Source organism: Amphiura filiformis, chromosome 15 (genome assembly GCF_039555335.1).
Source record: "Amphiura filiformis chromosome 15, Afil_fr2py, whole genome shotgun sequence".
NCBI lineage: Eukaryota > Metazoa > Echinodermata > Ophiuroidea > Amphilepidida > Amphiuridae > Amphiura > Amphiura filiformis.
The window spans coordinates 35,179,336-35,206,188 of NC_092642.1; the positions used below are offsets into that span (position 1 = coordinate 35,179,336).

Here is a 26,853-nt window from a genome sequence, read left to right on the forward strand (position 1 = left end):
GTATAATATGTACTGCTGATGAGGGTATGGATGACATATCTGGTATGCTATCTACTGATGATGAGGGTGTGGATGACATACCTGGTATGCTATCTACTGCTGATGAGGGTGTGGATGACATACTTGGTATGCTATTTATTTCTGATGAGGGTGTGGATGACATTTGGTATGATATCTAACTGCTGATGAGGGTATGGATGACATTCCTGGTATGTTATATCTACTGCTGATAAGGGCGTGGATGACATATTTGGTATGATATGTACTGCTGATGAGGGTATGGATGACATATTTGGTATGCTATCTACTGATGATGAGGGTGTGGATGACATACCTGGTACCGGTATGCTATCTACTGCTGATGAGGGTGTGGATGACATTTGGTATGATATCTAACTGCTGATGAGGGTATGGATGACATACCTGGTATGTACTACTGCTGATAAGGGCGTGGATGACATATTTGGTATGATATGTACTGCTGATGAGGGTATGGATGACATATTTGGTATGCTATCTACTGATGATGAGGGTGTGGATGACATACATGGTATGCTATCTACTGCTGATGAGGGTGTGGATGACATACCTGGTATGCTATCTACTGCTGATGATGAGGGTGTAGATGACATACCTTGTCTGCCAGCTACTGCTGAGTGAGTGTGTGGATGACATACTTGGTATGCTATCATCTACTGCTGAGGACATGGATGACACACATGATACTGCACACATGATCTCAGACCCGATTATAATTACTTTCAACACCGTTTACGGCTGAATATTTTATTTTATTATTTTATTTGTTGCTTTTTATTTCAAAAATATACCAATGGTGAACTCAATATTTGTACAGATCGTGTCATGTACTGCTTGTGCTCGTCCAAATATTAGCCTTGAGCCTATCATTAACAATATGTGTGACTGTGACACATAAGTTTATTGTGCATACTCCCGATCCCGGCCCCTGGGTGCATTGAAGTGCTGGTGTATGCATGGTCGATTTTGTGCAAAAGGAATTATACACCCAAGGACTTTTCGCCATGACGAGTGTATATTAAGCTTGATGTGTATATAAGCCTACATTATGTTATAGAACATCCATCAGTTATACTAGTACATGCATAAGGAATATTAATATGGCAACTAAAGATATTTTACCTATACTCATACTATCTATTGCGTGCACAAGTTGCACACCATTTCGTCCGTATAAGCCGGATCCAAAACTAAGAACACCTGCAGATATCCCATTGAGAAAATTTGTTAATTCAACTTTAAAGTTTCACCAGAAGTTAGGCAAGTTGTGTGATAGTCCGGGAGGAAAACTAACGTATGATCCTGACACTAAATACAACGCGGTAAGTACTCTTTTTGCGACTTGATAAGACACCCCGGGGACAAACTTAAAAGGCGCGCCTACATGTTATTGTAGACACATGTCCCCCTTCTCTCTGTCTCTCCGAGTCCCTCTGCCAGTCTCTCTCTTCCTCTCCTCCTCCTCTAGCTTCCTCTCTCTTCCTACCCTATCTAGATATGTCTCACACATGCATCCTCATACACGTATATTCCTCATGCAGACCAGGATTTTTGTAGATCACGCAAGTTGCAAGTAAAGATGTCCGCCTGATACAATTAAATTATTTAAATAATTTTAAGAAATATATAACGTCACATAGGGATGAAAATTACATAGTTCTCTGGGTTGATAGGATGAACAAATTTTAATCTTTACCAGAACAGCCAGCGCACATAAACGGTTTTTTTTACAACGTTTATGTGCGCTGGCTGCTCTGGATAAAGATTAAAATTTGTTCACCAGAAATTGACAAATACAGCAGTTTTCACGTATAATTTACATTGCCAGCAGTTTTCAGCATCTGCCTAGACTACCCCGTAGTCCACTTGCCCATTGTGCATATCTGGATATTGTATTTTTAAATACAATATCCAGAGTAAGCTTAAAAGCTTAAAACTCTGATTTAATTAATGTGTGCACAAGTGATAGATTTTCACATCTGATCATTTCAGTCACCCTACTCCCTCTGTTTGTTAGCTTCCATTTTTAACCTGGAATTTCGCGATTAATAAACTGGCAGATTCTAAAATCAGAATTGTTCAGTATTGCCAATACAATTATGACATTATGATATGTTGCATTCAATAATATAAGCCTACGTACACTTTACTTTAACCGTCACTAATATAATTATACAAACTTTTTCATAACAATTTTATACTAGTAATAGTATTTTGATGTAATAAATATCAGTATAATTTCGAGTTCAACTGAATGCTTTCATCATGATTAACATTAATAACATGCTTTTATTTATCAAAAATCGAATATGGCATAGTCTAGCATCTGCCAGGAAAACGATGAGGCCCATTTATTTAAAAATAAAAGATTATGAGGGATTAGATCCATTAAGATTTCCACAAAGCACTACTTGGAAACTTGTACGTGATTCATGTTGACTAAACTTGTTTATTAACATTTTACTTGAATATTAAAAATCTTAAGATTTAATATGAAAATTAGTATATATAATATCCCAAAAAGTGAGGAGGGAGGTGGGCGCGAAACGATTTAATTTTTTATTTGGCCTAAATATCAAAAAGAATGAAAAAAAGAAAAAGAAAGAAAAAAAAAAACAAGCAAAAAAAAAAAAAAAAGTAAAGAGACATAAATGAAGGAAAGGCAGAAACTTTAAGACAAAAACTAACAAAATGAAACAGAGGTGAAATCGCAGATGGATAAATCAGGATTAAGGACAGGAAAGAAAGGAAGGGATTACAAAAACATGAAAGCATAAACACATTGCAAAAATGAAAAGAAAGGAAAATAAAGTTCAGTAAAAATTGTAAAAAAAGGAGAATGATTATATTAATCCTTCATAACATTTAGGCTAATTGTTATGATTTCAGAGTGGTTTGATCAGCAGTAAAGGCTATCCAGTGCAAGATTTTGAAGTCCCGACTAAAGATGGCTTTCTTCTTGGTATGCAGAGAATACCACATGGTAAACATGACGGGGATCTCACGGGTAAGCTTATACTTTGATCAGCTCGTAATCGCGGCGGGAATTGTTAGGCTTTTATCACTACGCCGAAAAGTAGATCCACTTTAAGAGTGATATAGTTATAGTTGTCCTGTCTGGTCTAGTCTATAATGTGCTTGTTTAACATGAAGACTAAGTATGGGACTTCAATTAATAATTTGTGATGCTTCCGACGTGTTGCCACAGGGCAATTCTCAAAATAGAACATATTGATATTAATCCGCGATGTTAATTCTATATTATTGCGATTGGTTATCATTACAAGTTTTATCTGTTAAAACAGAGTATGTGAGCAAGGGTGCTGTATATTTATTTTCATCAATTGGTTCCGATGGTGTGTTTATTTTATTAAAAAAGACTGATTTCAATACAATTTTAGCCTGTTTAGGGGTAAGGTGGATCGGTGGTGGGGGCATACAATTTTTGTTGCCGAAATGGGGGGGGCACAATTTTATTGACGCCGACTATTGGAAAATTTGGGACCCCCCTTTCGAAGAAAATGATAGCCCCCTGCCCTAAGTTACCCGGCCATACACTGCCAAAACGTGGGTTAAAATTTTTAACCAACAGGATTACCAGGTGAAACACACAAATATTGGTTAAAATTTTAACCAACAAGTTTAAACTTTTTAACCCATGTCATCAGAAGTTTAAACTTGTTGGTTAAAAATTTTAACCAACAATTATGTGGTTCACCTGGTAATCCTGTTGGTTAAAAAATTTAACCCACGTTTTGGCAGTGTATATACACAGGTGAGGAGGCAGTGGCGTAACTAGGGTTGGTAACGCCCGGGGCAAGAAACGAAATTGGCGCCTACGCGCCACCCCCCACCCCCACCGAGAATATCTTAGACGCGGGTGTGGGGGAATGGCATCGGCATTATGATTTGGCGATTTGGCGCCCCCCTAGTGGTAGCCCCGGGGCACGTTGCCACCCCTTGCGCCCAGTTACGTCACTGAGTAGAGAACAGTGCTTAAGCTACAGTTGCAGCCTGGTTGCAAGGGGTTTGATGAAATTTCATATTATTCTTAAACATGTCCTCTTATTATCATGATAATGCATAGTGGCATTTAGTTTAGAGAGGAAGGGAATAATACAAAATCCTGACTATCTGAAATTGTTTTAAGCCATTTGTTTCATTATCAGAACCAAGACCAGCAGTTCTCTTACAACATGGTTTATTGGGTACTTCAACCAACTGGCTTGTCAATCTGGCCAATGAGAGCCTGGCTTTTATCCTCGCTGATGCCGGTTATGATGTGTGGCTTGGTAACGTACGAGGCAATACCTACAGCCAAAAACATCAGTCTCTGAAACCAAGTCAGAGGGAGTTTTGGTACTGGAGGTAAATAATGAGAACTTTACATGACATGTTTCCTCTATCTTTCATGTATGTCTTTTCCCCCTGTCCGAACCTCTAGTCTCCACCTATCTGTCTCGTCTTTGAGTCTCGTCTCGTCTCTCTCTCTCCTTATCTGTCTCTGAACATCTCAAACTTTTCCACATTATTATACAGCCGAGAACCGCCAAATACGGGTAACCGCCTAGTCTATATAATAATACTGGTAGTCTGTGACTCTGTCTGTGCCTCTGTCTGTGACTCTGTCTGTCCGCCTATTTTCTCGGAGACTAGGGGTCGCACGTTCCTCAAACTTGGTGGGTGGGTGCAGCTTGACCCCACACAGAACAAGTTTGTATTGGTTAGTGGGTCAAGGTCACCCAAGGTCACCCAAGGTCATCCAGGGGTCAAATTAGTAAAAACTGTTTTTCTCAGGGACTGGGGGTCGCACGTTCCTCAAACCTGACGGGTGGGTGCGTCTTGACCCGGGACAGAACAAGTTTGTATTGGTTAGTGGGTCAAGGTCACCAGAGGTCATCTAAGGGTCAAATTAGTAAAAACTGTCATATGGGCATGCAACTTGGTGGGTAGGAGCATCTTGACCTAAGACGGAACAAGTTTGTATTGGTTAGTGGGTCAAGGTCACCCAGGGGTAATCTGAGGTCAAATTAGTAAAAACTGTTTTCCGCCTATTTTCTCGGAGACTAGGGGTCGCACGTTCCTCAAACTTGGTGGGTGAGTGCATCTGGACCTCAGACAGAACAAGTTTGTTTCGGATAATGGGCCAAGATCACCCGAGGTCATTTAGGGGTCATCTGAGGTCAAATTAGTAAAAACTGTCGTATGAGTATGAAACTTGGTGGGTACAGTCAACTTTTATAGTCAAATTTTTGGAAGGTAATTTTGGGGTCATCCGGGGTCACGCAGGGGTCATCTGAGGTCAAATGAGGAAAAATGTCGTATGGGCATGAAACTTGGTGGGTATAGTCAACTTTTAGAGTCAAATTTTTGGAAGGTCATTTTGGGGTCATCCAAGGTCAAATTACTAAAAACTGTCATATGGGCATGAAACGTGATGGCACAGTCAACATTTAAAGCCAAATTTTGGAAGGTCATTTCCAGGTCACAAGGGGTCATCTGAGGTCAAATTTTTAAAAACTGTCCTATGGGCATAAAACTTGGTGAGTAAAGTCACCATCAGCCAGGTAATCGCGACAGCCGAGAACCGCCAAATACGGGTAACCGCCTAGTCTTACTATAATTCACCAGAATCTGTCCATCTGTCTGTTTGTTTGTCTGTCTGTCCGCCTCTTTTCTCGGAGAATGGGGGTCGCACGTTCCTCAAACTTGGTGGGTGGGTGTATCTTGACCCCAGGCAGAACGAGTTTATATTGGTTAGTGGGTCAAGGTCACCCAAGGTCATCCAGGGGTCAAATTAGTAAAAACTGTTTTTCTCTGAGACGGGGGGCGCACATTCCTTCAACTTGGTGGGTGGGTGTATCTTGACCCCAGGCAGAACGAGTTTATATTGGTTAGTGGGTCAAGGTCACCCAAGGTCATCCAGGGGTCAAATTAGTAAAAACTGTTTTTCTCAGAGACTGGGGGTAGCACGTTCCTCAAACTTGACGGGTGGGTGCGTCTTGACCCGGGACAGAACACGTTTGTATTGGTTAGTGGGTCAAGGTCACCAGAGGTCATCTAGGGGTCAAATTAGTAAAAACTGTCATATGAAACTTGGAGGGTAGGTACATCTTGACCTAGGACAGAACAAGTTTGTATTGATTAGTGGGTCAAGGTCACCCAAGGTCATCCAGGGTCAAATTAGTAAAAACTGTTTTCCGCCTATTTTCTCGGAGACAGGGGTCGCACGTTCCTCAAACTTGGTGGGTGGGTGCAACAGTAGTAAAAACTGTTGTATGGGCATGAAACTTGGTAGGTACAGTCAACTTTTATAGTCAAATTTTTGGAAGGTCATTTTGGGGTCATCCAAGGTCAAATTACTAAAACTGTCATATGGGCATGAAACGTGGTGGGTACAGTCAACATTTAGAGCCAAATTTTGGAAGGTCATTTTGAGGTCACAAGGGGTCATCTGAGGTCAAATTAGTAAAAACGGTCCTATGGGCATAAAACTTGGTGAGCAGGCCTACAGTCACCATCAGCCAGGTAATCGCGACAGCCGAGAACCGCCAAATACGGGTAACCGCCTAGTGTTCTATAATGTCTCTCTCTTTCTCTCATAGCACAAACACCATTATACTAAAGATATAGTATACTGCACAATGCTTTCTTCTGAATATTACACATAGTAAAACTGTTATTTTCTGACGACTGCTCAAATGTTATCATCTGAAGATTGCACAAACGGTATCTCCAGAAGAGTTCACAAATGTTATCTTCTGAAGATTTGCACAAATGCTATATCGTCTGAAGATGTCACAAATTCTATAATATCTTCTGAAGAAAGCAAGCATATACAAGAGCAGGTATTCCTTTGTTGGAAACAGTATTGTTTTCCCTGTATGAACACATTTTCACTTTTCCTTGACCCTTGGTAATTGTTTCTTTACACAGCCGTGACGCTAGTCACGGCTGTGTCTTTTTCCTTATTACACAGCCGTGACGCTAGTCACGGCTGTGTCTTTTTTCTTACAGGTTCTTTCTGCCGACCACTACATTTGCTCTAGCACTCACATGCTTACACCGATTTGGACCTAACTTGGTCACAACCATCATTGACCATGCCCCTACATGTCACATGAAACTCGTGGGGTCAAAGGTCACGCTGGGGTCATAGGGGTCAAAAACGTGATTTCAACTCAAAATGCTTCTTCTCCTACAGATTACGTATGACGGTGACCCCACTTGCACACATGCATTGCTATTACCCAGTGTCTATGGGGTCCTCACAGATTTGGGGTCAAAGGTCATTAAGGGGTCACTTCCGGTATAAAACGAAAAACCTTCAAAAATTTTTATTTGCTAAGAAAAACATAGGACAGTAACGGAATTTTCACACATAAATTGTAGTTACCCTGTGTATATGTGGTATTTTTTTATTTAGGGTCGAAGGTCATTAAGGGCTACTTCCGGTATAAAACGAAATACCTTTAAAATGCTTCTTCTCCCACAAATTACGTAGGACAGTGACAACACTTGCACACATGCATTGCTATTACCCAGTGTCTATGTGGTCCTCACAGATTTGGGGTCAAAGGTTATTAAGGGGTCACTTCCGGTATAAAACGAAAAACCTTCAAAAATTTTTATTTGCTAAGAAAAACATAGGAGAGTAACGGTATGTTCACACATGAATTGTGGTTACCCAATTCATATGTGGTATTTTTATTTGGGGTCAAAGGTCATTAAGGGGTCACTTCCGGTCTGAGACGAAAAATGCCCTTCTGTCACAAATAACATAGCAAAGTGGTGCCACGTGCACCCATATATTGACATTAGCAAATGTCTATGGGCGTTTTCATATATTTTGGGGTCAAAGGTCATTAAGGGGTTACAACACGGCTGTGTTCGTGGTCTTAGACCACAGCTAAGTCTAGTTACACAGCCGTGACGTTAGTCACGGCTGTGTCTTTTTTTCTTACAGGTTCTTTCTTCTTTCTTTCTTCTTTCTTCTTCTTTCTGCCGACCACTTCATTTGCTCTAGCACTTACATGCTTACACCGATTTTGACCTAACTTGGTCATAACCATCATTGACCATGCCCCTACATGTCATATGAAACTCGTGGGGTCAAAGGTCACGCAGGGGTCATAGGGGTCAAAAACGTGATTTCAACTCAAAATGCTTCTTCTCTCACAGATTACATAGGACGGTGACACCACTTGCACACATGAATTGTTATTATCCCGTGTCTATGGGGTCCTCACAGATTTGGGGTCAAAGGTCATTAAAGGGTCACTTCCGGTATAAAACGAAAAATCTTCAAAAATTTTTATTTGCTAAGAAAAACATAGGACAGTAACGGTATGTTCACACATAAATTGTAGTTACCCTGTGTATATGTGGTATTTTTTTATTTAGGGTCAAAGGTCATTAAGGGCCACTTCCGGTATAAAACGAAATACCTTTAAAATGCTTCTTCTCCGACAAATTACGTAGGACAGTGACAGCACTTGCACACATGCATTGTTATTACCCAGTGTCTATGGGGTCCTCACAGATTTGGGGTCAAAGGTCATTAAGGGGTCACTTCCGGTATAAAACGAAAAACCTTCAAAATTTTTTATTTGCTAAGAAAAACATAGGACAGTAACGGTATGTTCACACATACATTGTAGTTACCCTGTGTATATGTGGTATTTTTTATTAAGTGTCAAAGGTCATTAAGGGGCCACTTCCGGTACAAAACGAAATACCTTTTAAATGCTTCTTCTCCCACAAATTACGTAGGACAGTAACACCACTTGCATACATGCATTGTTATTACCCAGTGTCTATGGGGTCCTCACAGATTTGGGGTCAAAGGTCATTAAGGGGTCACTTCCGGTATAAAACGAAAAACCTTCAATTTTTTTTTATTTGCTAAGAAAAACATAGGACAGTAACGGTATGTTCACACATGAATTATGGGTACCCAATTCATATGTGGTATTTTTTATTTGGGGTCAAATGTCATTAAGGGGTCACTTCCGGTCTGAGACGAAAAACCTTCAAAATGCCCCTTCTGCCACAAGTAACATAGCAAAGTGGTGCCACATGCACCCATGCATTGACATTAGCCAATGTCTTTGGCCGTTTTCATATATTTTGTGGTCAAAGGTCATTAGGGGTAACAACACGGCTGTGTTCGTGGGTTAGACCACAGCTTAGTCTAGTTACTGTTTGTTATTGTATTAGACATGTATATTTTAATGCATTAAGGAATATGAAGAAAGTCTGTCTGCATGCAGATAAGATATCATGCCATCCTCTGAAAATAACACACATGCTTCTGAAGATAGCACAAATCATCTGAATATATCACGCTGGCGTATCATCATGATCATTGTATATAGGCCTATATACAGGGTGTCCCATAAAAAATTACCGAGTGAATAAAATTGAACGTAAGTTGAGAAGTAGACATCAGAATAAAAAAATTCAAAATGACAGGAAATTAAACAGGGAATCCAAAAATGATATTAGTTTCCCAGTAGGAAGATGGTTAGGGAGGTAGTGGACTTTGAATAGCAACATTTTTCATAAAAAATGTTTGATCTTCAGTGATATATATTTTTACATATTACACGCTATGCTGAAAAGAACATCATATTTGAGTTCCTTGGCTCAAGAGCTTTAAAAAATGTATACTTTTATTGTGATACCTGCAACAGGTTTCGCTGTGTGCGAACATATTTGAAACACACGTTTGAGGCATTCCGAATAGGGATTTACACACAAACAGTGCAATTTAAGGCATTATCTGTAATCAAGGGATTTGCACTAGAAATTCACTAAACTTAAAGACAGAGTAACCTTTTTTAGTTTCTAAATGATTGTTCTTAAGTCTTTACAACATAAAACCAATTAAAAGAAGCAAATATATCAATATACCCCCATTTTTTTGAAATTTTTAGTTAAATTTACATATCAATCCTCCATATCAATCCTCGGCTCCACCCTGTCATGTTTTCATTAAAATCAAAATAACTTAAGAATGCTTTATGCTACATAAATTGTTATGGTATCAATACAAAGGTCTCATCAAAATGCAGCGCATAGCCTATTTTGTTGTTCATGACATACGAAAATTGTATTTGATTCGGTTGACTGGTTCCGGAGAAAGGAACGATTGAATAATGCGTGCATCAATGCAGTTCATTCCAAGTTTGATCAACAGGCGCTTTTTGGGCGAGAAATGCGGAGCATTTCTCGCCCTTTGCGCTGGGTTTTGACATACATATTGGTCACAGCGTTGCAGAAAATATTCGTGCTGTCTATATACTCGGGAAATTACAGAGGCGAGAGTGTTCATGAAAATTTGTAATTATTACTTCATTTTGATATCTAATCAGTGCTATAAAGTCATTTTAGGCAGCAATGTGTTTGTATTAAAAGAGATAATAAAACATGTTGTTGTAGAACTAGAATTACTTTTATGCAAATCCGAAAGTTGCAACAGATTATTTTCATTTCTTTGTTTGTCAAGCATGATTGCCAGTTTTTACGTAACATTGGGCGCAAGGTACCACTAGGGCGTAAATAGATTAATTTACCGCGCCTACTGATAGTCGGTCACCGAATCAACTATTCACACACCGGATTTATTTGTCAACCTCACTGAGTCAATTAATTTATGTCAACATGTCCAGATAAGAGCTGGCTATCTAATTCGGAGATCGTCTTTGTTTACTAAAGAGATTACTGGGTACTAGCATTGGTTTGAATTACTTTGCGGAACTTTTTACGGTGAAAATATATTCGATTTGTAAGAAAACGAGAGTATGTTTGGCCGTTTCAACGAATGAAAACGAGTGAGAATTTCAAAAGTTATGGTTTGAAGAAAATATGACATTAAAAGTTATATGCCAGGCCTATAATTGTTTCCACAGCATATCAACGAATAAAATCTATGGTTATAATCAGGCGTTCATACATTTGCAGACCTCCTGGAGACCAGCACAGCATGAGATGCGAGTGTATTGATATTACATGATTAAAACATATAGACCCTATTTCCAGGGTCTATGATTAAAACCTTTATGGACGTAAAAGTCAAAGTAACAATATCCTATATCCTGTATCGTTTTATGGATAAAAATGACTCAAAATGTCATTAATGAAATAATTGATTTCTTAAACATCAGTTTTGTTTTTTCAACGGGAAAAATTCGATGCAATTTCAGGGCCTATCTATGATATGGGCATAATTTATACATGTAGGCCTATTGAACAATATACCCCCATTTGACATGTATTAAAAATAGGAGAAAGGCGCTATAACTGATAATAGCGATATTAGCGCTCTTTTTTTATACTAGACGCAATTGCGCTATTTTGTCATTCGTTTCTACACATAATTGCGATAATAGCACTGCTATTATCAAAAAGTGCTAATTTCGCTATTATCAGTGTATTTTTTAGACTTAGAAGAAAATCAGTTTGGTGAAAATGGCTCTTAGACAAAATTGCGCAATTATGCAATTTTCACTTTACCCCACCACTCAAGTGATAATAGCGCTATTTCGCTATTTTCAAAATGGCCTTTAGACAAAATTGCGCAATTTTGCAATTTTCACTTTACCCCACCACTCAAGTGATAATAGCGCTATTTCGCTATTTTCAAAAATGGCCTTTAGACAAAATTGCGCAATTTTGCAATTTTCACTTTACCCCAGCACTCAAGTGATAATAGCGCTATTTCGCTATTTTCAAAATGGCCTTTAGACAAAATTGCGCAATTATGCAATTTTCACTTTACCCCACCACTCAAGTGATAATAGCGCTATTTCGCTATTTTCAAAATGGCCTTTAGACAAAATTGCGCAATTATGCAATTTTCACTTTACCCCACCACTCGAGTGATAATGGCGCTATGTCGCTGTTGTCAAGAATGGCCTTTAAACAAAATTGCGCAATTATGCAATTTTCACTTTACCCCACCACTCAAGTGATAATAGCGCTATTTCGCTATTTTCAAAATGGCCTTTAGACAAAATTGCGCAATTTTGCAATTTTCACTTTACCCCACCACTCAAGTGATAATAGCGCTATTTCGCTATTTTCAAAAATGGCCTTTAGACAAAATTGCGCAATTTTGCAATTTTCACTTTACCCCACCACTCAAGTGATAATAGCGCTATTTCGCTATTTTCAAAATGGCCTTTAGACAAAATTGCGCAATTTTGCAATTTTCACTTTACCCCACCACTCAAGTGATAATAGCGCTATTTCGCTATTTTCAAAATGGCCTTTAGACAAAATTGCGCAATTATGCAATTTTCACTTTACCCCACCACGCAAGTGATAATAGCGCTATTTTGCTATTTTCAAAAATGGCCTTCAAAAATGAGTGGTATTTTTTGTTTTGAAAAAATTGACTTTCAACTGAAAGGCCCTGTACAAAGCATTAGGGATTTTGCAATGTCCCCTTTCAGAACCGTGACAAGTGGGTAAATGCAATAGATGGAAAAACCCGTTCGGCTGCTGCATGTATGTTATTAAGAAAAATAGAAACACATTTTGGCCGTAAATCCCCAGATGTGAAGGAAATGCGTAACCATCAGACCTAACACGTCAGACCTAAGAGTTCACACTTTCTTACTTGCCCTGCGGGGCTCTTCCGTTTTGGTCCCACTTGGAGCACGTTCTCGAAACGTTTCCGCTGCTGCGTGTATGTTATTAAAGAAATGAGCAGTTCAGTTTCTTTCTTACCCTGCGGGGCTCTTCCGTTCTGGTCCCACTGGGAGTATGTTCTCGAAACGTTTGGGCTGCTGCGTGTATGCGTAAACGTTGAACAGTAGAATGAAGAGGTAAGGTGAAATTCTCAAAATTTCTCAATAACAGTTCGCACTTAAACTGCATAAACATCAATTTCTTAAGAAAGACCTAACACATCAGACCTAACAGTTCACACTTCCTTACTTGCCCTGCGGGGCTGTTCCGTTGTGGTCCCACTGGGAGCATGTTCTCGAAACGTTTGGGCTGCTGCGTGCATGTTATTAACAAAATTAGCAGTTCACAGTTTCTTTCTTGCCCTGCGGGGTTCTTCCGTTCTGGTCCCACTTGGAGCATGTTCTCGAAACGTTTGGGCTGCTGCGTGTATGTTATGAAAAAATTAGCAGTTCACAGTTTATTTCTTGCTCTGCGGGGCCCTTCCGTTCTGGTCCCACTTGGAGCAAATAGAAACACATTTTGGCCGTAAATCCCCAGATGTGAAGGAAATGCGTAACCATCAGACCTAACACGTCAGACCTAAGAGTTCACACTTTCTTACTTGCCCTGCGGGGCTCTTCCGTTGTGGTCCCACTTGGAGCATGTTCTCGAAACGTTTGGGCTGCTGCGTGCATGTTATTAAAAAATTAGCAGTTCACAGTTTCTTTCTTGCCCTGAGGGGTTCTTCCGTTCTGGTCCCACTTGGAGCATGTTCTCGAAACGTTTGGGCTGCTGCGTGTATGTTATGAAAAAATGAGCAGTTCACAGTTTATTTCTTGCTCTGCGGGGCCCTTCCGTTCTGGTCCCACTTGGAGCATGTTCCCGAAACGTTTGGGCTGCTGGGTGTATGTTATTAAGGAAATTAGAATCTGGAAATTGCAAAATGTAGGGCAAAATTGCGCCATTTTGTGGAAATAGCGGAATAGCGCAATTATCACTTGAATGAGGAGGTAAAGTGAAAATCTGAAAATTGTGTCATTTAGCGCAAAATTGCGCAATTTTTTTGAAAATAGCGGAATAGCGCAATTATCACTTCAATAAAGAGGTAAAGTCTGAAAATTGCGCAATTTAGCGCAAAATTGCGCAATTTTTTGAAAATAGCGGAATAGCGCAATTATCACTTGAATGAAGAGGTAAAGTGAAAATCTGGAAATGTGAAAATTGCGCAATTTAGCGCAAAATTGCGCAATTTTTTGAAAATAGCGGAATAGCGCAATTATCACATCAATGAAGAGGTAAAGTGAACATCTGAAAATTGCGCAATTTAGCGCAAAATTGCGTAATTTGGTTGAAAATAGCGGAATAGCGCAATTATCACTTCAATGAAGAGGTAAAGTGAAAATCTGAAAATTGCGCAATTTAGCGCAAAATTGCGCAATTTTGATGAAAATAGCGGAATAGCGCAATTATCACTTGCATTTTGTGAAAGTTTCATAATTGCAATGTTGACTTCATAATTGCGCTAATTTCAAAATGGGGTTGATAATTGCGCTAATTTGAACAAGTTATTATCATAATTGCACTATTTTCATCATAATTGCAACGTTGAGTTCATAATTGCGCTAATTTCAAAATGCAGTTGATAATTGCGCTAATTTCAACAAGTTATTGTCATAATTGCGCTATTTTCATTGAGCATTGTGAAAGATTCATAATTGCAATGTTTAGTTCAAAATTGCGAGTGAACATCTGAAAATTGCGCAATTTAGCGCAAAATTGCGTAATTTGGTTGAAAATAGCGGAATAGCGCAATTCACTTGAATGAAGAGGTAAAGTGAAAATGTTGAAATTTGCGCAATTTAGCGCAAAATTGCGCAATTTTTTTGAAAATAGCGGAATAGCGCAATTATCACTTCAATGAAGAGGTAAAGTGAAAATCTGAAAATTGCGCAATTTAGCGCAAAATTGCGCAATTTTTTGAAAATAGCGGAATAGCGCAATTATCACTTGAATGAAGAGGTAAAAGTTTCATAATTGCAATGTTGACTTCATAATTGCGCTAATTTCAAAATGGGGTTGATAATTGCGCTAATTTGAACAAGTTATTATCATAATTGCACTATTTTCATCATAATTGCAACGTTGAGTTCATAATTGCGCTAATTTCAAAATGCAGTTGATAATTGCGCTAATTTCAACAAGTTATTGTCATAATTGCGCTATTTTCATTGAGCATTGTGAAAGATTCATAATTGCAATGTTTAGTTCAAAATTGCGCTAATTTCAAAATGGGGTTGATAATTGCGCTAATTTGGAAAAGTTATTATCATAATTGCGCTATTTTCATGGAGCATTTTGAAAGTTTCATAATTGCAACGTTTAATTCATAATTGCGCTAATTTCAAAAGATGGTTGATAATTGCGCTAATTTCAACAAATTCTTATCATAATTGCGCTAATTTCAAAGCCTCACATTGATAATTGCATATTAGCAGTCAGTGTTGCTATTCTGTGTTAATATCGCTATTGTCAGTTCCAGCGCCTTTATGAAAAATAGGTAGGTAAACAAATGAATTATTGTATTAGTCTATCAATTATAAATAAAATGACTTAAGTGAATCCACCTTTTCTTATTTGATCATGTTGATTATTAAATAATTATTATGGCATTCAACAAAATGATTGAAGAGAAAACACACAATGCAGACTATAGAATTCATAGCTTCGCCGGAGTATCGGACTAACAACCAACACATTCAAAAAAGTTTAAAAGTTAAGATTGGAGCATGGAAATAAGAGACATTCTTACTTCCATGATTGGAGTGAGCAGTCTTTATAATTTTATAATGTGCTATAGTAAGTATACATTGCGAATTAATATAAAATTAATGTCATGTATAAGGCAAGTGGCAGTTTTTAGCCAATTAGCTACAAACTGCAGTGTATTTCTTAATATTAATAATGTGCTAAGGGTAGCCTAAAAGGCAGAAAAGCACAAAAAGACAGAACAATTTGGAGTAATGAATTAAAGAGTTGACATGAAGTTATAGGAGTTAATGTTTGGTTTGCTTTTTCTGTGTGCATGTTCTCATCATTGATGGTTTGGTGGACTGTCATGAAACATGATGGATCCTAAAAAAGCGTGATCCTGAAAATGCCTTCCACCCAAACTAATTACAAGACCTCTTCTGCATTGAAGCTGGCTTTCTCTTTTAAAGTGAATTTTTATTGAGATCGCATGCAAACATTGAACATCTCATTTACATAATAATGAACCCATGTCTGTGAGCCCATTTTAATGGCCATTATCTTATTTACATAATGGTTTTGGATTCAATGTTTAATTGGCATAGTCCTCTAAATATTTTACCGTAAAGTCCTATGGTGGAGGGCCTTTTTGTTGTGTAGTCCTACAAAGGTGGGGTGACTGCTGGTACATGTTTTACCGTACAGTCCTATGTGTTTATTTTGTTGTCCTAAATTTGATTGCTCTCCGTGGTCTCTTCGTCATTTAGATAACTTTCAACACCAACCTTCCTAGTTTAATTCTTTCAATCAAAATTTCACTCCTCTGCTAATGATGACAAGTGAAAATCGAAGTAATACTGCAATATCAATATGGAACTACACCTTTATCTTGACAATTAATTTGCTCGCCCTATTCCTTTTAAAGGAATTTTTATTCATACTCGCTCACCGCTTCCTAAAGCTTGTGTATCTCATTAAATTTAGCCTACATTATCTATTAAAATCCCACTGAAGATCTTTCACTGAAGATGAATAACAGTTTGTCCGAGAAAACTTTGATTTCTGCAATTGAACACTCTCCAACTTTAATTCTTTAGGTTGTGCAAATATACTTAAAAAACATTTGAGCCAAGAATGACAATGATCAAGTGCTTAAAGCTTTACGTGTGATTTTTGATACCACGCAACATTAATGTTGAAGATTTAAAAGATTTTAACTTTGCATTACAATTTCTTGGAAATATTCCGAAAACATTAATGTGTGTGAGAAATTTTTAAGCCAGCTGGAATTTTTTATGTAGTAATTCTTTATGCAACATTTATATCAACATTAACGAAAAAGATATTTACAAATGCCGAGCATCATCTTACATGCAAGCTTTCATTTTCAATATCGTGCAGGTTTTCAAATTTGAACAAAACCTAATTAAATGTTTTGCAAGAAACAGGTTGTTTAAAAAGAACGAAAAAGATTTCATAGAACAAAACATGAAGCCCATTGATAGTTTAACCATTAGTGCGCATTGTGTTGAATGATCTTTCTTTGAAACTTGGAATGAAGTGAATTGACACATGCGTTATGTAATCGCCCATTTCTTTGCGATTAGTCAACCGATTCCAGTTAAATTGGCGTATAAGATGCAGAATACGATGGGCTACACGCTGATGTTTAGATTTTTGGATTTTGATGTCTATTTTTCGACTTACGTCCAAATACATTAGCCTGGTAATTTTTTCTGGGACACCCTGTATATTCTGAAGATACAGGTGCGATATCTGCTGACGATAGCACAAAATGATATATATTCTGAAGATGATCACAAATGCTATCACTCTTAGAAAAAGAGGTGTAACTTGTAACCTTTTTGCCCCGTATATAGCACCCTAAGGTTTTATAAAGAACTTTAAAAATGTTCTAAGAATCTTTAAGATTTGAATAGGCCTAGGATTAGGAACTTTCTAATTCAAGGTCTGATCACAAAGGTAGGAAGAGTGGAAAGCAGTGTGAACCGTTTTTGGTTCTACAAAACCATTTTCTTGGCTAAAGAATCTTTTTTCTATTCTACAAAGAACCATTGAAGGGCTACATTAGCTTAAGATTCTACAAAGAACCATGTTCTTGTCTAAAGAACATTTTTTGGTTCTCCACGGGGTTCTTTGTAGAACCAAAATTGTGTTTTAGCCAAGAAAATGGTTCTTTGTAGAACCTTAAGCTTGAAGAACCGTTAAGGAACCCTTAATAAAGAACCCTTTAAGGATTCTCAACAGAACATAAAAAAGGGTTACTTAGCCAAGAAAATGATGTTTTAGAACCGGTGGTTAACACGTCTTTACACATTTCGTAACTTTGCAATGAGCTATAGAAAAGTTTTAAGTTCCAACTTTTTACCTCTGAAGATATCACAAACTCAATACATTATTATACATCTTCTGAAGATAGCACAAATATCTTCTGAAGATACTGCTATATCTTCTAAAGATAATGATATATAGGCCTATATACATCTTCTGAAGATTGCACAGATGCTATCTTCTGAAGATATTACACACAATTATAAACCGGTATATCTACTGAAGATAGCGCAAGTTTACTGAAGTCTGAAGAGAGCCCAAAATACGCAAATGCTATCTTCTGAAGATAGCAAAAGGCTAGAGTGGAGGGGGGCGGGGTGCGCGTGCGGGGGGGGGCGGGGCGGGGAGGATTATGTGTGGGTGTTACATGGTATGTTTGTAAAAAACAATTAAAACTATAGGCCTACTTTTGCTTCTTACAGTTGGGATGAAATGGCTAAATATGACCTTCCAGCCATGGTGGACTTCATTCTCAATACAACAGGCCACAAACAGATTTCATACGTCGGCCATTCACAAGGCACTACCATGGCATTTGCTGGGTTGTCCATCAGCAAAGACCTGCAGAGTAAAATCAACCTGTTTGTAGGCCTAGGACCTGTTGCTAACACGACACATATTGGCAGCCCTGTACGTTACCTCGCTTATCCTGATGTGTACATACCCATTGTAGTAAGTTGTTAGTCAGATTTTATATTTGTTTGTTTGTTTGTTTGTTATAAACGTACGTACCCCATCCCTTCAAACAAACCCGTCACACTTATTCACACACCACTATACCGCCGTCAGCACCAACATCACCACCACCACCACCGTACTCACCACCAACATCATTGCATCACCACCACCACCACCGCCGACCACCACCATCATCATCACCACCACCACCGTCACCACCACCAACATCACCATCATCACCTCCACCGCCGCCACAACCACCACTATCTCCACCATCACCACACCACCACTACCACCTCCACCACCACCAATACAACCATCACAACACCACCACCATTACCATCATCGTAGTCGTCGTCGTCCCCGTCCCAGTTTCATCATCGTCGTCGTCGTTGTCGTCGTCATCATCATCAATGATCATCATCATCATCATCATCATCATCATCATCATCATCATCATCCCCGCCATCATAGCTATATTCCACCATTATAATAAAAGGTAACTAACTCTACAATAACATATTTTTGTTTTTTCTTACTTTTCTCATATAATAGGAAGCCTTAGATGAACTTCACCAATACGAATTCCTGCCAAGTCATCCTATAATGGATAAGCTATTTGCAAATACCATATGTGCCAATGCCCTCACGGTGGTCATTTGTCAATTATCGTTGGCTCTTTACGGCGGGTATAGCTGCGAACATATGAACTCTTCCAGAATTCCAGTTTATTCTGCTAATGGATCAGGAGGGACCTCCATATGGACCATTGAACACTGGGGTCAGGTAATATGGTCTTTCTATATTTTTCAGTGGCAGCGGAAGCAAAAAAATTAGGAGGGGGACGAGCATATTTGTGCCGTTTGTACTGGAACATTTGTGCGTGAAAAATTGTCAATTTCAGACTATTTTTGCCCAAAATAGATTAAAATTTAACAATTTTGCGCGCTTTGTGCGCACTGGTCCGTCATATACCAAATTGCACCTTCATTTTGGGCTAAAATAGTCTGAAATTGTGAATGACACAAATGGTATGTTATATAACGGCTGATGACATACTTTTGGTATGGTATCTACAGCATACGAGAGTGTGGATGAGATACCTGGTATGCTGTTAATGAGGGTGTGGAAGACATAGCCTACTTGGTATGCTACGATGAGGGTGTGGATGACATACTTGATATGCTATCTGCTGCTGATGAGGGTGTGGATGACATACTTGGTATGCTATCTACTGCTGATGAGAGTGTGGATGACATACTTGGTATGCTATCTATTGCTGATGAGGGTGTGGATGACATACTTGGTATAGTATCTACTGCTGATGAGGGTGTGGATGACATACTTGGTATGCTATCTACTGCTGATGAGGGTGTGGATGACATACTGGTATGCTATCTACTGTTGATGAGGGTGTGGAAGACATAGCCTACGTGGTATGCTATGTGGATGACATACTTGGTATGCTATCTATACTGTTGATGAGGGTGTGGATGACATACTTGGTATAGTATCTACTGCTGATGAGAGTGTAGATGACATATCTGGTATGCTATCTACTGCTGATGAGGGTGTGGATGACATACGTGGTATGATATCTACTGCTGATGAGGGTGTGGATGACATACGTGGTATGCTATCTACTGCTGATGAGGATGTGGATGACATACTTGGTATGCTATCTACTACTGATGAGGGTGTGGATGACATACTTGGTATGCTATCTATTGCTGATGAGGGTGTGGATGACATACTTGGTATGCTATCTACTGCTGATGAGGGTGTGGATGGCATACTTGGTATGCTATCTACTGCTGATGAGAGTGTGGATGACATACGTGGTATGCTATCTACTGCTGATGAGGGTGTGGATGACATAATTTGGTATGCTATCTACTGCTGATGAGTGTGTGGATGACATACGTGGTATGCTATCTACTGCTGATGAGGGTGTGGATGACATACTTGATATGCTATCAATGTTTAATCAACCTTTTAGACCACATGGATATATATTTTTTAATATTGTAATTTAGGTGTTTCATGTTTTAAATAGTTGTATATATATATTTTTTTCATTATTGTGTATTTAAAAGGGCCACTTTTTGAAGGACCCCATTGGAAATAAGTCTCTGACTCCAAGGGACATCCTTGGCATATTATCATGTCAATATTTTGTATTTTTTTTAGAATTGCGTTTTTGTATAGGCCTATACCGTATGTTCTGTGCAATATTTTTATTGACTGTATGATGACATGCTGAATCAAATCAAATCAAATCAAATCAAATAAAAGTACTGTACGATAGTACATATGTACGATAGTAATTTTTGAATATTGAATGCATTGTTTTGTGAATATTTTTCTTTTTTTCATGATAACAGATGACATATGCTAAGAATTTTGCAATGTTTGACTATGGTCCGCTTGGAAATCTAGCACATTATGGGCAGGTAAGAACCATAGGCGTAGATCCCGGGGGTGGGGGCGGGAATAAATCCCCCCAATATTTTGTCAGGGGGGATGCTCCATACAATCATCCCCCAATGTTGATGCCTGCATGTGGGTTTCTGACCAAATTAACCTCATGTTTAGCCATTTTAGCCCCCAAAGTGCAAATTTTTCCGCGCTTCGCGCGAATTTACTCCGCTTTTACACCATATTTCATCAATTTAGCTTCAATATGGCAAAAATTTTCGTACGCTTCGCGCGCATTAATAGCATAAAGTTATTATGTCGCTAAAAGGTGCTTGATTAACTATACTTCAATAAATTTGTCCAACTCCATTCCCCCATGTCAAAAAAGAAATCTACGCCACTAACACCCCTACACTTACCATCAACCGTCCCTCTCCTCCCCCTAAATAAACATACAAACACACACATGATGCACAAAGAGTTGTTACGCAACTTGAGGGAGCAACATCTTGGGAAACCTTAGACTATGCCATCTATTTGGCTATTCCATTTAAAATCCATACTACCCCTGTGGAAGATTTTGGAAATATCATCTTCAGGGGGAGTATGAGTTTTGAATAGAATAGACATTTAGGTAACTTCTATTTGAAATACTTACTCCAGTTGTGCAAGATATAGATAAAATCATAATACAGGGGGAGTATGGGTTTCAAAATGATTAACCCTGACCAATTACATTTTGAAAAACATACTCCCCCTGTGGAAGATATTTCCCAAATCTTCCACAGAGGTAGTGTGGATTTTAAATGGAAAAGCCCATTTATCAAAAATCGACTATGGAATCGACTAGGAATGGGGAGGATCAATGTCGGATGATTTTTAGTGTGTGTGTGTGACGTGAGGGGTACATATTGAACTCTTTCCAACAATTCTGATTTTAGAATCTACCAGTTTTGCGAACATGCGAAAGCCCGCTTAAACTTGAGAAGCTAACAAACAGAGGGAGTACGGTGACTGAAAAGATCAGATGTGAAAATCTATCAAATGTGCACAAATGTATACAAATCAGAGTTTTATGCTTCAACATGTTAAATGTAATAGCCAGAGTATGCACAATGGGCAAGTGGACTACGGAGAAGTCTAGGGGAACCTGCACTAGTGGCGTAGCCAGCACTTTCTCAAAGAGTGGGCAAGGGGGAGACATCTTTCTAGGGGTTGCAAACTTTGAAGAAAGTGTGGAAAATATGAGCTATAAAAGTTCAAAAAGGCCTAAACATCGTAAATATCACTAGTGACGTAGCCAGCACTTTCTCAAAGAGTGGGCAAGGGGGAGACATCTTTCTAGGGGTTGCAAACTTTGAAGAAAGTGGGGAAAATATGAGCTATAAAAGTTCAAAAAGGCCTAAACATCGTAAATATCAGAGTGGTAGGTTTCCCACAGGTTGCAAGATGGGCCAAGATGGGTCAGGTAATGGTCTTTCTATATTTTTCAGTGGCAGCGGAAGCAAATAAATTAGGAGGGGGGCGAGCATATGGGGGACGAGCAGATGGGCCACGCCACTGGAAACCAGTTGCTACCAAAAGACAAGACGACAAGACATTAGGATATACAAATTAACGACACCCTAAGACAATAAACCCATCAGAAATCATAAATAGGTATGGATGGGTCTGGAAAGTGGGAATGTGCTTCATGCGAAACTTATAGGAATTGATAGAAGAGATATCCTGAATTGAGCAGACCCATGGAACCAAAACTGAAATTCTCGATTTCTAATACTTTTTAAACTTCTTTTTCAGGTAAGACCACCCCTATATGATGTGTCCGAAATCGACATTCCTGTAGCTTTGTTCTATGGCAGTGATGACTTCCTAGCAGATCCCACAGACGTCCAGATCCTGATACCACAGTTGAAGAATCTCGTCTATCAACATGAGATAGACACATACGGGCATTTGGATTTTATTTTTGCCTTTGATGCTGTTGACTATGTATATACAGATATCTTGAAACTTATAAAGGAAACGATGAAATAATGAAAATGTATTTCAAATCAATATCAATGTTACTATTGTCTTGATATCCTAAGGAATTTAACTCAGGGATTTTACCGTAGGCGTACACTTCGGATAGCAACGTTTGCACTCCCACAAAAAATACGTGAAAACGTCGCTATCCGAGCCCTTAAGGTGGTAGACATTTGAATCAATTATTATTAAATCAATCAATTAAATTAAATCAATTATAATAATCGTGGTGATCTCGACATATTGCTAAATATTGCTGCAAAAAGTGGACATTTTTCGTAACAGTTGAACGCCGTTTTGCTTTGGTATAACTACTCGTATTTCCCAGCAAACACAAAACGTTACAGAAAACGTTTAAATGTCGGATATGAATTATATAAAGGGTATAAAACGCTTTAATAACATTCAGAAAACATTTTTTCAAACTTCATCATAAACATTAACATAATATGTTGACAAAATATTTTGCCAAAATGTTTGCAAAATATTTTGCAATAACATTTTGTCCACATTTTTAATGTTGTTGTTGTATTTCTTTCATATAAAACGTTTTAAAAATGTTTCAATGATCTTTATAATTATAACCCGACATTTAAATGTTATTAATGCGTTTTGATCAAAAACAAAACGTGTTTGTAGAGTTTAAAAACATTTTCGTGTTTGCTGGGTTGTTACAATATTAATAATAAAAAAAAAAAAATATAGTCAACTTGAAAATTATTATAATTAAATTAGTATAATAATTTTCATACTTATGTGACTTCGTGTATTTGTTATAAATATGCAGTTCTGATGTCTTCCGCTAGGAATGTGACGAACACCATTCGAACCTAATACCTGTAATAGATTTATATATCTTCCGCTCTTCTCCAACGTGCCGCTATAGCTCAGTTGGTTAATACGAAGGTCGCCGGTTCGAATCCGGCCGGATGCACTGGTTTTTTTCAACGTTTATGTGCACTGGCCTACTCTGGGGAAAGATTAAAATTTCATATACGCTGGCGAAGTTACGTAATTAATCGGATTAACTACCATAGCAATAGGTACAAACAATTTTGAATATACCGCGCTGCACTACAAGCAGGTTGCACTCATCACCTGTCGTCAATCGTATATGATAGATTGAATACAATACCGATCTTTTCAAAGAGACTAATCTTACAGGTGCAAGTGATTAGCATTTCTTTGACATCTATGGTTCAATGCAGAGGTACTGCATGGACGTAGTAGTGCAGCGCGATATAATCAAAAATTGTTTGTACCTATTGCTATGGTAGTTAATCCGATTATTACGTAACTTCGCCAGCGTATAGTCCACTTGTTGTTTTGTGCATTTCTGGCAAAAAGCGTAGAACTATTAGACATACACATTCCACATATTTATTCACTAAACTCGCACGTATCGCCATTTTTGCTACAACTCTTTAGTCTTTAAAGATTTTGGATAAGTCGTCAACGAAGGTCTGTCAGCTCAACTAATTTATATAGACCCTATCTATTTAGCATGTTTAGTACAGGCAGCATTCATTTGTGACATGATTGATGTATACCCATCGGTTCATAGATGTTCATAGAAACCTTATTTCTTCAAAATGCATCATAATTTGACCCTCTTAAAATTAACGAATTGATAGCTTTATGACTTGTTATAACAATAATCTACATAATGATGTGGATCTTATGTTGCATTTTTGATGAGTCATGATGTGGATCTTATGTTATATTTTGATGAGTCATGCATTCTTGTCCATAATCATGGATAACTGATAACACTTTATGTTAACACTTTAACGTGTTAATTTATACGTTTAATAATAATCATGTTAAACGTTATAGAAACATTGCAAGCAGTGGCGTAACTATAGGATATTTTTGTAAAGGGTGGCAACTCCACGGTGAGGGGCTGGGTCTAAATAATTAGTCAACACAAAATGGTATGCTATCTACTAATGATGCTATCTATACTGCTGATCAGGTAGTATGTGACATACTTGGTATATGCTTACTGCTGCTGATAAAGACGTGGATGACATACTTTGTATGCTATCTACTGCTGATGAGGGTGTGGATGACATACCTGGTATGCTATCTACTGCTGATGAGGGTGTGGATGACATACTTGGTATGCTATCTACTGCTGACGAGGGTGTGGATGACATACCTGGTATGCTATCTACTGCTGATGAGGGTGTGGATGACATACCTGGTATGCTATCTACTGCTGATGAGGGTGTGGATGACATACCTGGTATGCTATCTACTGCTGATGAGGGTGTGGATGACATACCTGGTATGCTATCTACTGCTGATGAGGGTGTGGATGACATACCTGGTATGCTATCTACTGCTGATGAGGGTGTGGATGACATATCTGGTATGCTATGTACTGCTGACGAGGGTGTGGATGACATACCTGGCATGCTATCTACTGATATTGAAGATTACACACTTTGTATGCTATCTACTGCTGATGAGGGTATATATAGATGACATACATGTTACATTATACTGATGAGAGTGTGGATGACATACTTGGTGAGCTATCTACTGCTTTTGACATTGTAGATTACCAGCTATCTATACTGGTGATGAGGTTGTGGATGACATACTTGCTATGTTATCTACTACTGCTGTTGAGGGTGTGGAAGACATTATTATTATCGGCCCTGATTTGGTAAAACGATCTAACTTGAAATTTGGACATTTTGAGATAAATCCATATCATGGGTAATGTGAGGGCGCTCTTTCCATTGGCGACATCCTAAAATCACCACCACTACTATAGGGTTGTCTTCAACACAAATCGCCCTATGACCTCTTCCTCCCCCTCCCCCTGCCCCTCCCCCCTGAAATGGTGGCGCGAAGCGTCATGGACAAGGTCGCTGAACACGTTATAACTTGTTTGTTAATATAATTCTTTTGTTTTAAGTAAAAGTGTCCCCCAAAACACCTGGGATCGTGTCAAAGAAGAGTGAATTGAAGAAAAGTCAGGGTTTTCAACTGCCCGCAAGTTTTGCATCTGATAATATAATTCTTTTGTTTTAAGTAGAGATGTCCTCCAAAACACCTGGGATTATGTCAAAGAAGTTGAAATTAAGATAAATTGAATATAATTATTTTTGTTTTAAGTAGAGATGTCCTCCAAAACACCTGGGATTATGTCAAAGAAGTTGGAATTAAAATAAATTGAAGAATTGAACAAAGATGTAAGATCTGAAACTCGAACACACCTGTGTTTATGGCATTGTCTTAAAGAAGTTTTGAATTAAAGAAAAGTCAAGGTTTGCAATTAACCGCTTGTTAATATAATTGTTAGATCAACTTGACCGCTCACTATTTGATACCCTTTTAGAGTGAATGATTTTGAATTGGAAGTCAATAATGACTTTTACAGCCTTATGTCTATATAAGCGTGATCTTGCTCTACAAATGTATTACTCGCATTCCGTCAACTTGTATCAACTAGAAAACTTTTAATCATCATTGAAAAAATGGCAGCCGTATTTGCTGAAAAAGCTCATGTATCATTGGATACACTTTTGGCACACATACGATTCCGCGCTAGGACATATACACCAGAACAGGGTATGTATAATTCTCTATAACTATATATATATATATATCTATATCATGTTTTTAAAAAAATCGAACATATTATACCTTTAAATTGTTTTCTCATTAAAGTAAGCAAAACTAATTTGTGTTATTCTTTTTGTTCTGTATAGGTGCTGTAACTGTCGAACAGTTTTTGAACACCATAGAAATCAATGCGGTGGAGGAGGAATTGTTTTCAATTCTGCGGAATGGGGTTCATTTTTTCCACATCGGTTCTGTTTACTATGGTGAGGGACCGATGTTTGCTGAAACGGAGGGCATCTTTTGGCTCGCAAATGATTATGGAGAATTGTACTTTTT

General features: G+C 38.2%; 1 protein-coding gene across 1 annotated transcript; it reads left to right on the forward strand.

The window, feature by feature from the left end:
• The first annotated feature begins 1,113 nt into the window (after window positions 1-1,113).
• Window positions 1,114-23,438, forward strand: LOC140171565 (gastric triacylglycerol lipase-like). Its single transcript, XM_072194841.1, has 7 exons — window positions 1,114-1,361; window positions 2,929-3,046; window positions 4,209-4,407; window positions 18,237-18,486; window positions 19,048-19,278; window positions 20,877-20,945; window positions 22,711-23,438. The coding sequence occupies exons 1-7, from the start codon at window positions 1,140-1,142 to the stop codon at window positions 22,945-22,947; spliced, it is 1,326 nt and encodes a 441-aa protein (XP_072050942.1). The 5' UTR covers window positions 1,114-1,139; the 3' UTR covers window positions 22,948-23,438.
• The last annotated feature ends 3,415 nt before the right edge of the window (window positions 23,439-26,853 follow it).

Coding starts and splice junctions, on each gene's coding strand:
- LOC140171565 (XM_072194841.1), top strand. CDS start 1,140: ATGGCAACTAAAGATATTTTACCTATACTCATACTATCTATTGCGTGC. Junction 18,487..19,047: donor ATGTGTACATACCCATTGTA/GTAAGTTGTTAG, acceptor CTCATATAATAG/GAAGCCTTAGATGAACTTCA. Junction 20,946..22,710: donor ATCTAGCACATTATGGGCAG/GTAAGAACCATA, acceptor CTTCTTTTTCAG/GTAAGACCACCCCTATATGA.